Source organism: Neofelis nebulosa, chromosome 6, assembly GCF_028018385.1.
Source record: "Neofelis nebulosa isolate mNeoNeb1 chromosome 6, mNeoNeb1.pri, whole genome shotgun sequence".
In the NCBI taxonomy this organism is placed as follows: Eukaryota; Metazoa; Chordata; class Mammalia; order Carnivora; family Felidae; genus Neofelis; species Neofelis nebulosa.
This window is the reverse complement of record NC_080787.1, coordinates 71,873,403-71,889,066: the sequence shown is the minus strand read 5'-3', so window position 1 is coordinate 71,889,066 and position 15,664 is coordinate 71,873,403. Positions and strand designations below refer to the sequence as shown.

The following is a 15,664-nucleotide window of genomic DNA, read 5'->3' as shown; positions in this document are numbered from 1 at the left end:
GTTTTGTTTGTTTTTTTGAGTAAAGCCTGTCACTTCAGAGAAAGAGACTTACAATATCTGTTGACAATATTAAAATTCAAGTGAAAAGCAGAATCTTGGAAAACTTGTATCTACCACCTTGAACATAATAGTTTATGCTGTTCAAGTTTAAATAGTTAAACAATTTTTCTGATAAAATCAAAATATAATTTTTTTGATATTACAAGATATTACAAGATCTACATAATTCAGCAAGACAGTGTGTTTCAAATGACCAATACATCAGGTTATAAAATCATGCATGGGTAAAAGATTCATTCATTCAGAGTGAAAAATACACCAACAGATTGTAATATAACAGAGTGCAAAAGTTCACTAGTATGGTTTAAGATTCCACTTTGAAACTTTAAGAAATTACCACCTGCTTAGTTTGGATGAAGGATCAAAGAATATACACAATTATCTAAAAAGGTTATGTTACTACTTCCTTTCTCAAGGATATATTTGGGTGAGGCCAGATTTTCTTCATAAACAGTTCAACCAAAAACAACATAATGCAGCAAAAACTGAATCCAGTTATCATCTATTAAATTAGACATTATAGAGATTTATAAAAAATATAAAATAGTGCCACTTTTTTCACAAATTTTTGTTTTGGATAACACTTATTTTTTTTGTTGTTGTTAATTTTTTTAAGTAATCTCTACAACCAACATGGGGCTTAAACCCACAACCCCAAGATCAAGAGTAGGATGCTCTATCAACTGAGCCAGCCAGGTACCCTGCAAATAGTTCTTTTTCATAAAATGTCATTTTCTGTTAACATGTATTTATTAAATTTTTTTTTTTTAATTTTTTTTTTAAGTTTTTTTCTTTATTTTTGGGACAGAGAGAGACAGAGCATGAACGGGGGAGGGGCAGAGAGAGAGGGAGACACAGAATCGGAAACAGGCTCCAGGCTCCAAGCCGTCAGCCCAGAGCCTGACGCGGGGCTCGAACTCACAGACCGCGAGATCGTGACCTGGCTGAAGTCGGACGCTTAACCGACTGCGCCACCCAGGCGCCCCTAAATATTATTTTTAAATGGGTTAAATAATTTAATTTCTAAATTTTAATTTCTAACACAGTAAATAATGACAGCTATAACCAAACAGATAACAAAATCTTTACAGAGTCCTCAATAATTATGAATCTTTAAAGAGTCCTAAAACCTGAGATCTACTATTCTACATAAAACTTTACCAAATCTTTTGCTAGGCTACTCACATTCGCTACTGAGAGTAGGGGAGGATGAAAGAAGACACATATATATTATATAACCTTTGGTAAGTATTATAATAGAGGTATAATTCCAAAAAGTAAATTTGGGAAAACAGTTTTAAAAGATTTAATTCAAACAGGTCATGAAAGACAGGTAAAACTGACTAAAGGTCAATCCATTCCAGACAAAGGTCTGTTTGAACAAGAGTAGGAAGGAGGGAGAATAAGGACATGTCTAGGAAACAGGCTAATGGGGCTAGAGCCTGGCACAGTGGCAGAAGTTTGACAAATGCTGCAGTGAGCCAAGAGATTAGGCCACGGACGGCTTCAATCCCACAATAAAAAGTTTGGACTCTAAAATGTATTAACAAAGGGCTAACTGGGACTCTTATTCGGCAAGAGACTATTACAATCAAATTTCTACTTTGAAATACAACCATAATGGATATGCACAGGACAGACTGTACATTGAGGAAAAGGACCAAATTCAGGGAGACATGTATGGAAGAAAAAGTAATGAAGCTTGCATTCAGTCAGAGGGAGTAGAAAGTGAAGGATGGCCTTCTAGAAGCAAAACAGGGTTTGGCAAGTGAACAACTATGATAAGAGGGAAAGGGTGAGTTAAAGTGCTGAACTTCAGGGGTGCCTGGGTGCTCAGTTGGTTAAGTCCGGGTAAGTGATCATGATCTCATGGTTTGTGAGTTCGAGCCCTGCATCAGGCTCTGTGCCTGAGACTCATAGCTCAGAGTCTGGAGTCTGCTTCGGTTTCTGTGTCTCCCTCTCACGTTGCCCCTCCCCTGCTCGTGCTCTGTCTGTCTGTCTCTCTCAAAAATTAACATTTAAAAAAAATTTTTTTAAAGACCTAAACTGGAATAACGAGGTAATAGGACTGTCATAAGGGAAACAGAAGATCCAAGTTTCTCAGGGGAGGTGGATTTGATGGGAATTATGAAAATTTGAGGTGTCTTGTAGAGCATCAGTTCAGAAATGCTAGTCAAAATGATACAGAAAGAGATTCGGGGAAAATTTGCCCTAAAAATAAGAATTGGGACCATGGGATTAATATAATTATCAAAAATAAGAACAGGGGTGTCTGTGTGGCGCAGTCGGTTGAGCATCCGACTTCAGTTCAGGTCGTGATCTCATGGTTCGTGGGTCTGGGCCCCGCGTCGGGCTCTGTGCTGACAGCTCAGAACCTGGAGCCTGCTTCGGATTCTGTGTCTCCCTCTCTCTCTGTTCCTCCCCCACTCGTTCACACTCTCTCTCTCTCAAAAATAAAGATTACAAAAAATAATAATTAAAAAAAAAGAACAAAGTGAGTAGAGCAAAGTGCCAAATATGGGAGTTTATTGGACACAAACAGTAAAGGCACAGGCAGAGAAAATTAAGCAGTAAAAACAAAATAGGAAAGAGGGCATGACCACAGAAGGCATGACCACAGAGGGCATGACCACAGAAGCTAAGAGAAAAAAATTCAAGGAGGATTAGTTGGTCAATAGCCGAAGAAGTTGGAAAAGAATAATGACCAAAATGAGGCCACTGGATCTATTAATTACTAGGTTACAGAGTAGTCTCTGTTGAGTGTTTAGGGACAGAACACAGATTACAATGAATCTGGGTTCATGGCCTCATTAGCATGGTATTAGGTACAGGAAATAAATATTTTATCTAGAGCTACATTAAAGTATGTTTTCCAAACAACAGTTTGTCTGCTTTTCAACTACAATAATTTTTTAATAAAACTATCTCTCTAAATTTAACTGTTATTTTCAGACAATTTACTTCAGGCCACACAAAACACTGATTTTAGCATTAAAGCAGAATACTATCATTTACCTAATAAATTTTATGACACACAAAGAATTTACAACAAAAAAAAAAGAATTTACTATTACATTATATACTGAACCTCAATCTACTGCTTAAAAGAATATTATTCTTAGTAGATAAGCCTACCAAAGGACATTTTAGTACAAATCCAAGAAACAGCATTTATTTAAGAAAAATCTCTATTACCCAATCCCTTTTTATTGGTAATATCAAACACAATATGAGACCAAATTTAATTTAAACATATTTATATGAAATGTGTATTTAGCCAGACCTATGTTTATACAACAATAATATGTGAAATATCCATATATATTACTACAATCTAAAAAACAATCATTTGTTGAAAAAAGGATTCTTCCCCTTACAAAAGAAATCATTAATGGAATACTTTAAATAAATAAGAAACTTTCCCAGGATAATATGAAATTACAGTTCAATTCTTTATTTAACTTACACAAAGCTTTACAGGAATACATTTGTTTAAAGCAAATTCATGAAGGATGTAATCAAAATGGGCAGTGAAAGGGTTTAAAAACTGTAAAGGTGGAGGGCACCTGGGTGGCTCAATCAGTTAAACATCCAACTCTTGGTATCAGCTCAGGTCATCATCCCAGGGTGCTGGATGGAGCCCACATCAAGCTCCACACTGAGTATGGAGTCAGCTTGGAATATTCTCTTTCTCTTTCTCTCTTTCTCTCTTTCTCTCTCTCTCTCTCTCTCTCCTACCTCCCTTCCCCTGTGTGGCTCTCCCTGGCTCGTGCTCTCTCTCTCTTAAAAAAAAAAAAAAAAAAAGGCAAACTTATCAGTAGAATGTATCTATGAGATGCAAAATTCTGACTGACATATTTTTTCTGGGCTCTAAAACATCTATAGTGAAATCTGTCATATGCTCAAACCCAGGCAATTCCCATCTTCCTTGCCCTCCCCACCTTCTCAATTTGCCATGGAATACCCAGTGACTAGTTCTACACTAAGCACTCATCTGTTTTCTCCATCATCTCGATGGCCAACACAAGATATAGTTTTGTTTGAAACCTCAAGCAAAAGGATTAAAAGATACATAAAATCATCTACTCTCATCTTCAAGCCAATAATGATGGACAGGAAGAGCAGAAAACTAATACATTCCTCCTCAAAACACATACACATGAATACACTTTGTTCTTCCTCAAAATACCAAAAGGATAACAAACAGCAAATCATGACCACAAACCAAAACACAGTTGTTTCATCTAATTTTAGAAAAAAAATAACAAGGAACTGGAGAACAGTTCTCTCTGGAATAACTCAATCCTCAAATCAAGGAAATTCAAAGAGCACAACATGGAAAAACCAACAGCCTCAATTCTCCCCTTTGGGATACTAATTCTATCAGCCCAAATCAAAATAAATACTATGTTTTTAGAAGATCCCAAAAAAGTCTGAAATTTCTCTTTTTCAAAAAAGACAAAAAAAAAGCCCACTCACAGAGAAGATACCTAAATGTACCATTTCAAGCACAGGTACTCTATGATTTACTCCAAACCTGTTTTATTTCTTTGTACCATATGCTTTTAAGACAAGCTTATAAACATATTTGTTTCTAAAAAAAAAAAAAAAAAAGACCCAATTATAATTACACCCGGAAGTATCCTTTATGTAGTCTCATAACCAGGTGTTTCTTATTTGATTAATTTGCTCAGTCCTAGACTATACGGTTAGTTGTTCCTTTTCTGGAGGCTGTGAACAAGACCCAGTCTAACTGTACTTGAAGCAAGTAGTCTCAAGTAATGTGCAGATGTCTCACAAGATTTGTTTAATCTGAGTAAACTCTTGTACTTCTTTTCCCTGAAACCTTCAAAAGTAGAAAGAAAATATAAATATAATCTAATTGTTTTTGGTGGGCAGTACTGCTCATATACTAGGGACCTTCATACCATCTCTTTAAGAAGAGAAACCCGTTTTAGTAATCCTCAGGAATTTGTCCAAAATAAAAGACATGGATCTAAACTTGTACCCAGAATTCAGGTTAACTAGGTAAAACTAGCATTAACAAAAGACAGTTGAGTAACCCCAAACTGCAACAGATGTATACAGAAATTTAAAGTGTCTTTAAAAGGACTTGGGGAGGAAGGACAATTATTTCACAACAGCCTTACTTCTATGAACTGTTACTACATTATGCATGTGTTCTGGTCTTTTTGCTATCAAGAGTTCAGATGAACAGGAGGTAAAAGTTCCATAAGGCAAAGCCCTCTTCTTGACCAAAAAAAAAAAATTTTTTTTTAATTTTTTTTAACTTAGTCATTAAAAGATTTTTTTCAGGGGCATGTGGGTGGCTCAGTCAGTTAACCATCCGACTCTTGATTTTAGCTCAGGTCATGATCTCACAAGTTCATGAGTCCATGAGCCCTCCGCTGACAGAGACTGCTTGGGATTCTCTCTCTCCCTCTCTCTCTACCCCTCCCCCACTCATGCATACTTTCCCAAAATAAATAAAAATTTTTTAAAGTAATTTTCTATGAAAAACATTTACTCTACCAAACCAAGACTACCTAATTTCAGAAACCTCATTAAAGCACAACAATATATTAATAAAAGGATTTTATGCCAATGGACCTAGGTTATGTTTCTCATTGGGTTATATGGATCATCAAAAGTTCCTAAGGGGAGCCTGGCTGGCTCACTCGATACAGCATGCAACTCTTGATCTCTGGATAGTGAGTTCAAGCCTTATGTTGGGCATAGAAATTACTTTAAAAAAAAAATAAACCCTCCTAAAATAACTGTCCAATTAAATGAGAAAGCGAATGAACTATTTTCTAAGCATGTATAAGACAGGTAGTCTCAAGTATTTTTGAGATGTATCACAACTCTCAAAGTTATTTAAATTGTACCAAGGAAATGCTACAAATTCCCAAAGGTTCTAATCAATGCCTTATTTATTCTCCACTTGCTGCAACAAACCCACAATCCCTCCTTTGCTCTGTTCCAGCCCTGGGAGGATGAGCCTGCAGAGATCACCACCTAGGCTCCCCAGCTGGGTTCAAGCAATGCAAGCCAATGAACAAGACCGAAAAGAGGGAGGAGAGGTCAGGAACTTCCCCTCCCTCCCTCCCTGCCAGTCAGGCCTGCCTTAAAGCCACAGTTCCCTGGGGCCCTCCTCCACAATTCCAGCTCTCAACTCTCAGCTCTGGTAATCTCTGGAGAATTAAGGGCTTCTCACCATTGCTATCCCCTGAGTGCTTCTTTCAAGCACCCCCACCCCACCCCACCAACCCCCCTCCACTTCTTGTTTGTTCTCTAACCTCGGTAATCTGTTCTTTTGTACCATCAAGGATAAAATCTCTTTCCTGCTAGGAGCTTGCCTGATGCAGTTAACAATACCAAGTCTGGTTAGTCCAAAATAGCACATTATCTAAAGAAATCCAATTTTAAAAGTTTAACAAGGTCTTAAGATATAACAAGGTCTTAATACAAGTAAGTACTACTTATTTGTAATATTGCTATTTCTATAATTGTTTAAAAATTAAATATAATCAGCTCACTTCCAAATGAAACTGGGTAAAAGCTGAAAAACTCATTGCAATTAAATTTAGGTGTGAAATTCAACACTGCACTGTCCTCCCAAGATAAATGCCTATAGACCACAAATAAGCTTAACAGGGGAAAAAAAATCGATGAAGGGATTCTGGTAACTGATATTTCACTTCCTTCTACCATACACTGCCTGGTTAATCCAAACAATTTTTTTTGTTGTTATTGTTAAAGCCCTCCCTAAGTACAAGATGAAGAAAAGTTTTAAACCAGTGGTTCTCAAATTTTGGTGTACAAGTAAATTCAACCAAGAAATTTGTCAAAATGCTAAGCCCAGGTTCCACCCACACCTTCCTGACAAGTGTTTCTACCAGTTCCCAGGTAATTCTGATGCACACCTAAATTTCAGAACTTCTTAAAACTGGCCAACTTCAAGATTCCACCCAAATCTCCAATACATTTTTTTCTCTTTGACTGAATATTTCACATTAAATATTGTCAAACAGGGGTGCCTGGGTGGCTCAGTCAATTAAGCATCTGACTTCGGCTCAGGTGATGATCTTGCAGTTCATGGGTTCGAGCCCCGCGTCGGGCTCTGTGCTGACAGCCTGCAGCCTGGAGCCTACTTCAGATGCTGTGTCTCCGTCTCTCTCTACCTCTCCCCTGCTCACTCTCTGTCTCTCAAAAATGAATAAACCTTAAAAAAAAATATTGCCAAACAAAAAAATTTTTAACGCATAGTCACAATAATAATGCACACTAATTATATGTGTTTCACATGTATTATTATCTAATTTGGTTCTCACAAGAACCACACCAGGTAGGTAATATTGCCCCCATTTTACAGATAAGAAAACTGAAACCCAGAGAAACTAAGTAATCTGACCAAAGTAATGACCGGTAAAACCAGGATCACCTCTGGTCTGCCAGTCCCTCTTACCTATACACTGGACAAGCTAGTACTTGTACCTAAATGCAACTCTGGAGCCTCAGGACTGTCACAAAAAGGATTAAGCCTAAGGGCCAAGCAGTTAGACAATCAATAATCCTCCCTGTCCACTCCCTCCCCACAACAAGCTCTCCTGACTCCCCATCCCTCCCACTCACCGAGGCCTTCCACTTACATGGTATGCTATCACACTGTGGCAGAACATCACAAATCTGTGTATATATCAGCACTCTTTCTACTCTTACCTACTGCATGCTAAGTATCTCCAAACTCCATTTCCACTGTGAGCCTGAGTAAATTTAACATCTCTGTGCCTCAGTTTCCCAGTCTATAAATTATGGGTCATAATACCAAGTGCACTAAGTAGTGATTAGCTGAGACAATGTACATAAAGTATTTGCTTGACATAGTATCTAACACATAGCAAAAGCAACAACTCAATAAACAATAGCTGCTAGTCCAACATATCAATCGTAGGTCCCATTTATTTTCTCCCAGCTTTGTTTCCTGAGACTGAGATAAAAAATGGAACATATGCTTACTTATCAGGAGTAGACGGGTAACAGTGTTATAACTCAGTGTTACAATGCCAGGCATAAAATATTTCAGAGTAAATGAGTCTTTGAGTAGCCATCAAATTGTACTACTTTACAACTATTTCCCAACTTTAGGGTCAGGCCTGTTGATTACACACTAGTATGAAGAGTCTATAATTAACTTAATTCAAAACAACAATAAAATGTCAGCACAGGGACTTGGTGTTAATTTATCACTGTAACACCAACACTTAGAACAGTGCCTGGCTCATAGCAGACACTCAAATATCTCTTAAGTGAACAAAGGCATAAAGGTACCAATGCAGACACACCTTAGCTCATTAGTGAATCTTTACAAAAAAACAAGCATAATTATCAAACCAGTATCAATGTGGCAAGTAATAAAAGTTATTTTCAAAATTCCCCCAGAATATTTTTCTCCTTTTTTTTAAGATGTGATACAAACACACACAAAAATCCAAGCAGGTAATGAAATAAACATATTTTTGTAAGTGTTCCATCCTGGGTTCTGTGTCCTAGAATTTAGTAGACAGTTCAAGTTTAGGTTGCTTCAACGCTTCTGGATGCTACAAGGTCTCCATCTTATAACCATGTTTGTCTAGTTCAGGTTGTAACTGATTGGAGAAGTCATCTTCTACACTGTCATCATCCCAATTATCCTCCGAGACATGTGCATCTGAATCTTCGTCTTCACCTAAACCAGCCCACTCTTCCGCAGGGAACTCCTTGAACTCCTCATCCTCCTCCAAGAGACCCAAGCCTACAAGCTGCTTTTTCTCTGACACTGCGACCCTCCCCACGAAAAATCTCTCAGGCCCGGAAGAAAGTTGGAACTCTCACACTTCCTCACCGAAGCCACCCAAGCTGCTGCTGCATCTGAAGCCGGCCTTACCATAGAACTCTCCTTTCTTTCTTAAAACAGATGTGTGTCCTTTAAAAACTCTCCAACGAGAAAAGTTAATTACTAACCTCAGCTCCATGTGCTTGCTTCGGCAGCACATATACTAACCTCAGCTCCATTAATCTACTAAAAATGCTGGGGCGCCTGGGTGGCTCAGTCGGTTAAGCGGCTGACTTCGGCTCAGGTCACGATCTCACGGTCTGTGAGTTCGAGCCCCGCGTCGGGCTCTGTGCTGACAGCTCAGAGCCTGGAGCCTGTTTTGGATTCTGTGTCTCCCTCTCTCTCTGCCCCTCCCCTGTTCATGCTCTGTCTCTATCTGTCTCAAAAATAAATAAATGTTAAAAAAAAAAAAAATGTTAAAGTAGTTCCATAATAATGCATCATGCTCATCTCCTGCTTTATATGAAGAAAGAAAAAAAAAAAAACAAAAAAACCTAGTAACCATTTAACAATTATCACTTTAGTGATGCTGACTTTTCAGAATTTCTGGAACCATTCAAACTGAAGCCACAAAATGAAGTCACCACTAAGAGGTTGACACCAACTAACACCTAAGAGATAAGAGAACTGTGATCTACTATGGGAATACACAGACAGAAGTTCCATTCTCAGCTATTCTTCTAGGCAGCCACCTATGTATCCTTCAACAAGTGCTTAATTTTTTTGTCCCCACTTTCTCATCTGCAGAGTAGGAATAAGTTTATCATATCTACTTCAACAAGTTGTTTTAAGGACCAAATATACACAAAATGATTTCCAAAACAATAAAGTGCCATACAAATGTAAGTTGTTAAATTTGATATAAACTTCAACAGATTTTAAATGGATGTTTCTATTTACCTTTCTTTTTATGTCTCTGCCACTCTTTGTATTTGCTAGATCCAAAGATCTGCCAGTACGCAGAAGAAACAGTTTCTGCCTAGCCAGGTTTCAAATATACTAGGCCCTCAGTAAATATTTGTTGAAAAGATGTTCATCCAGGGCGCTTGGGTGGCTCAGTTGGTTAGGCATCTGACTTCAGCTTAGGTCATGAACTCACAGGTTTGTAAGTTCAGGCCCCGCATTGGGCTCTGTGCTGACAGCTCAGAGCCTGGAGCCTGCTTTGGATTCTGTGTCTCCCTCTCTCTGTGTTCCTCCCCCACTCACACTCCATCTCTCTCTCTCAAAAATAAATAAAGATTAAAAAAAAAAAAAAGATATTCATTCACATATAAGAGAAATTTTAAAATTCTGCTATATATGGTTACAAGATAACCATATCTTGTAAAGGTTAAGTAGCAGGTTACTTTCAAATAAAATAACAAGTGACGTAACTTATATAAAAGATGCCTGTGGTTTTCTCAAAAGCACCACCTTCCTTTGTGCACATTACTCAGCCTAGATATAAATATTCACCTATGTGAATATCACCCAAAGAATGTACTTCAATATTGTGGTTTCACTGGAGTTATGCTTTCTGCATTGAAAAAGACTTCCCTTCTCTTTAACACTAGCAAGATTTCTGAAGATGCCAGATTTTTTCTTCCAGTTTTACATTCTATGCTTCAGCATTTACAGGGAGAACTTTTGGTGGACTAGTGGTCACTTCTCAAACTACCAGGTCATTCTTACACTAAATAAGAAAAAAGGTTTAGGGGTGCCTGGGTGGCTCAGTCGGTTGAGCGTCCGACTTTGACTCAGGTCATCATCTTGCGGTTCGGGAGTTTGAGCCCCGCGTCCGGCTCTGTGCTCACAGCTCAGAGCCTGGAGCCTGCTTCAGATTCTGTGTCCCCCTCTCTCTCCACCCTACCCCTGCTTGTGCTCTGTCTCTCTCTGTCTTTCAAAAATGAATGAAACTTTTTTTTAAGTTTATTTTCGAAAACCAAACATGCAAAAATATTCCAACACTTACATTTTAAGATTATTAATAATGAATAGTCCACTAAATTTGTCAAATAAAAGCATAACTGTTTTAAATGGTAAACTTCCTGGGTCCTCTGAATATTATATAATGCCTCAAAAATCTAATTTAAGCTTATTTAATGTTAGTTCTTGATTATCTACACACACACACACACACACACACACACACGGAGATGTGTTACAGATCATCCATTAATAATTTATATTAAGCCCTTGGATGATGGTTTTGTATTTACTGTTGAATATTAGTATCCTTGAGATGCAAAATTCCTAATAGTTCAAACCAAATAATGAAATATCTGTAAACACAGTCACCCAACTCAGCTGTCCTACCATTTTTCTTCTTTCTCATTTACCCAAATACAACTACATTCTTCTGTTGAAAGAACTCCTACTTTGCTACAAAAGATGGACTTTGCGTGCTCATTTTTGTCCTTTATATCTATTATAGTTTAAAGGACATTCCTGAAATAAACACAGGCCATAAAAAAATCGTCCTAACAGTACAGGTGACAATTTAATAATAATTTGAAAACAAGCCCCCAACACCAGGATTACACAGTTAATATCTGAAAGATAGCTACTGTATTTATGGGCAATGATCTTTCTCATTTGAAGAAAATATAAAGTTTTATCCTAAACAGGAACACTATACTATTCATTTTGTAGACAATGAAAACCAGTGTTATTAATTCTAATTCCTATGAACCCATCAAAATAAAAAGTGCACAGTATGCATAATATTCTAGAATTTACATCAGAAATGATAAAGTGGGGTGCCTGGGTGGCTCCACTGGTTGAGTGACTCTTGATTTCAGCTCAGTGGGATCGAGCTGCATGTCAGGCTCCACACTGGGCCTGTTTAAGATTCTCCCTCTCTCTCTCCCTCTGCCCCTCTTCTCCCACTCACGCACATACTCTCTCTTTAAAAAAAAAAAAAAAAAAAAAAAGGAAATGATAAAGCAACACATTACTGTTCAAAGTTGTCACCTTAAAAATGACAAAACAGAATTCAACATTAGTTCCAGAACCACATTCATGACCTATCTCATTCGCACTCCTGTGTGCTTTCTTCAAGTTACATTCTTTAACACAATACCAGTTCTGCAGGTTTATTTGAACGGTCTACCAAATGAACTGAGATCAAGGCAACCAGGTCCAATGGAAAGGACAGGGGTTTCATGGTCAGAAGACTTAGGTGTGAATGCAGACTTTGTTCGTCTGAAGCTGTAAGACCTTGCACAAATATTTAATCCTCTAAGCTTAAATTTCCTCATGTGTAAGAGGACAAGACCACCAACCTTGAAAATTATTTTGTAAATCAAATCCCTCGGTTTGTGTTCTGATTATGGCAGATGCTTAATAAATGGGTGACTATCTTATACAACTAAACGGCCAGTTCACAAATTATAAAGTGCCTCATTAAGGGGATCACAAACTGTATGAGATTTATTAAAACTGTAATACCTTTTTCAGATGAAAATGTTTTAATATACAGAAATGTTCAGAGGTTAGAAATCTTTTTAAAACTGACATTTTACATACCAAAGTAAAGCTTCAATGATCAACGGTGAAAATTAGTTAATTTTTTTTTTTTTATGTTTGCGGTACTTAGACTTATTCAAACCTCACATGCTTAAAAATCTTAAAACTCTATGAAAAAGGAACAGTACTTTAGAATCCAGAGACAGCCCAGTTATCTAAACAATGGGCTACATGATACACCACAGTCTCCAGGCAAAGTCACAACAGGATGAGAAAAGAGCCTTCAGCCACTCTCAGATTTCCTGCCCACTGTTATTTTAAAACTTGATCATATAAACATAAACAGAGGGGGGAAAAAATCCACTTCAAATGAGCTCCATGGGTTATGATTTATGATCTGTTTTTAATACCCTGAATTAATTTACATTAAATACTGCTATAGTTCATTACATTTTTCTCGCTCACATTTCTGGGCACTAATGAATAATATATGTATATTATAGTTTTATACAGTATATATTTAGAGTTTTTAATCATGATCATCTTTTCTTTAAATTTTTTTTTTTTTCAACATTTTTTTATTTATTTTTGGGACAGAGAGAGACAGAGCATGAACGGGGGAGGGGCAGAGAGAGAGGGAGACACAGAATCGGAAACAGGCTCCAGGCTCCGAGCCATCAGCCCAGAGCCTGACGTGGGGCTCGAACTCACGGACCGCGAGATCGTGACCTGGCTGAAGTCGGACGCTTAACCGACTGCGCCACCCAGGCGCCCCCATGATCATCTTTTCTTAAAGTCATTCATCATTTCTGTTACTCCCTCTTTAAAACTTAGTTTTGGAAAACAAAAATGTAACTCAAACTGGGAGAACGATAAATAGTATGTCACACAGAACATACAAACACAATGGGCAAATCTGCTTAAGACCAAAATGACTTCTGTTTACCACTGTGCATCTAATTCTGCACAACTTAAAATACTCAAAACGAGCTGGATATTTAAAAGTCAATGAGTTATTTTGAACGGTTGCATTGTTTCAAGCTCTGGCTACAGCCCAATTTGTAATGTTTCTAAAATTAATGATAAAAAACACCAATGTAATTTTTTCACTAAACAATTTCCAATTGTAAAACCACAGCCCAAGATACCCATGAAGTTTAGTTAATTTGTACAGATATGCCGTTTTGCTGCCAACCTTTGTACCGTGACCATTACCAGCCCAAGTTCAAGATTCACATTTTACGGTGTGAACAGTGTCAACTGAATCTTAAGAATTTTTAAAACTCTCAAACCCTGACTATATTTAGATACATTGGATCTACACCACCAGAGCATAACACCAAATGAAATTTTTATTTAGCATGTACAGCAATCTGTGAAGTTGAAATAGTGTTCCTAGTTGTTCACTAATATCTGCAGATTACGATACAAGCATTCCTCCACCGCAACTTTATACCAGAAAAAGTGTCACTTGTTTTCTTAAATTGTATAGAAACAGTATTTCTGACACGGGTGTTCTAGTAACAACCCTACCAAATTATTTCCTACTTAAAATCCCAGATTTTGAGCATTTTAATGGTTTTAAGGGGCTTTTGAACGTTAACAAATATAAAAAACTCTTGTTCAGTAGTACGCATATAAATTAACATACTCAAAATACTGGACAACTTAAAAACTAAAACCACAGCTTTAGACAGTCCCAACCTGGTCTCCTACCTGGTTAAACTATTAATTTAATATTGGCTGGCACCTGATCCTCGTATCTCAGAACAAACGGCTCCATTCCTACACTGGATTTTAAGCTTGTTGACTTAAGAGAAAATTATCACGGAGTGTCCAAGTCAGAATGGGACACCTGAGTGCCCTGCTTCTACCTGGGAGCTAGAGAAGATACACAAAGGTATCTTGGTGACGATAAACCCATGAAAGGAGACTCTCATTGTCCTGTGGAAATGAGAACCAGCCCTGGCACTACTGTGAGTCGCCGCCGCCGCCGCCGCCGCCCGGGCCCACCCATCACCTGCTTCACCCACACGCGTCCTCGGGAGGTGAAACCAGCCGTCGTTCCCCGGGCTGCCCGAGGAGGCCCCGAAGCAGGGCCCGCCAGGGGAAGCCAGGCCCTGACGCTGACGCCCCGAAGCAGGGGCTCAGGGTCACTCACCGGTGCGGACGCGAAGGCAGGTGCGCGGCGGCGAGGCTACCTGTGGCCGGTGAGGTGAAGGGCGGGGTGGGAGGTGATGAAGTTGAGCGAAAAGGCCGACGACGTGAACGAGTTCAGAGTCGCGGTGGCGGCGGCGACAGGGCGGCGGCGGCGACCGGGCTCCGGCTCGCTTCCTGCTCGGACAGATCCCGGGTCCGTCTCCGCCCGCCGGCCGGCGCCCCGCCGAGTCCCCGGCCCCAGCGCGCGCACGTCACGGCTACGGAGCGCCCGAGGGGGCGGGGGCGCTGCGGGCCGGGGCGGGCCGACCGGGAGCGCGAGCGCACGAACGCGCGCTCCGAGAGGGGGCGCTGGGCGCCCGCGGCCGCCCCGCCCCTCCGCTCGCCCCCCGAGGGCAGCGCAAAGCCTCCAGGGCTGAGGTGGGCGTCCCAGGGCGCCGGAAGGGGCTGCGGCGGACCGAGCTTTCTATCCCTGTTCGTCCCGCTGCGACCCCGCCTTCTTCGCCGTGGGGGCAAAGCAAGTTCTCTCCGGTCTGGATGCGGTGACTGCGCAGTCTGGCAACAGCAAGAATCAGTTCACGAAGAAAGTTGTTCAGGGCTGGGGGCTAGGACGCCGCGTTTCGCTAGAGGGAAGGCGGGAACAACACAACGTTGTTGCGAAGGGAAGATCACTGCTGCAAACTAGGCTCCAGTCTGAGTTGGCTTGGGCTGGGCTGCGCTACGGAAGGAGCAACCTTGCTGTTCTCCTTTGGGTAGCAGAGGGTCTGAGATGGAAATTTTGCGTTTCTCCGGCCCCCGCCACTGCCGTCACATGTATCTATTAGAACACGATATTCTTTGTCGTTTAAATTATACTGTTTTTATAAGTAACATACTTGTAAATCATATTTGAATATTAAATATGAAGTTCCTATGCAAAACGGAATTATGAAAACATACACCGTCTTCACAACGAAAGAAGCTTAAGAAAATGAAATGGTAATTGACTGTAATGCTAAATATCTCCAATGAAAAAAGAGTACTTACATATGAGAATTACATTTTTTTCCTCAACATTTCTGTGTAGCAACTAGGAAACTTAAGGAAATCGACACGATTTTGATAAGAGACAAGTTTCAAATACTA

General features: G+C 39.5%; 2 protein-coding genes across 8 annotated transcripts in view; both read right to left on the bottom strand.

The window, feature by feature from the left end:
• Positions 1 to 14,760, bottom strand: part of MYO6 (myosin VI) — a 145,610-nt gene extending 130,850 nt beyond the window's left edge. For 2 of the 7 annotated variants that reach the window (XM_058734516.1, XM_058734511.1), the window contains exon 1: positions 14,544 to 14,755. The gene's annotated coding sequence lies outside the window, so the exon portion shown is untranslated. Of the gene's footprint in view, positions 1 to 14,543 lie in introns of all 7 variants that reach the window. The other 5 variants (XM_058734512.1, XM_058734513.1, XR_009263076.1 and 2 more) reach the window with 4 other exon arrangements.
• Positions 7,362 to 12,080, bottom strand: LOC131515428 (26S proteasome complex subunit SEM1-like). Its single transcript, XM_058736161.1, has 2 exons — positions 11,997 to 12,080; positions 7,362 to 8,927 (listed from the first exon to the last, which is right to left on the bottom strand). Exons 1-2 carry the CDS (start codon positions 12,078 to 12,080, stop codon positions 8,661 to 8,663), a joined length of 351 nt encoding a protein of 116 aa, XP_058592144.1. The 3' UTR covers positions 7,362 to 8,660.
• Positions 14,761 to 15,664: the final 904 nt, after the last annotated feature.

Bases quoted from the DNA above. Each gene is read 5' to 3' on its own strand.
- LOC131515428 (XM_058736161.1), bottom strand. From the start codon at position 12,080: ATGAAACCCCTGTCCTTTCCATTGGACCTGGTTGCCTTGATCTCAGTT. The intron at 8,928-11,996 runs GTATTGTGTTAA...GAAGTGTGAGAG, and splicing joins CAAATAAACCTGCAGAACTG to TTCCAACTTTCTTCCGGGCC.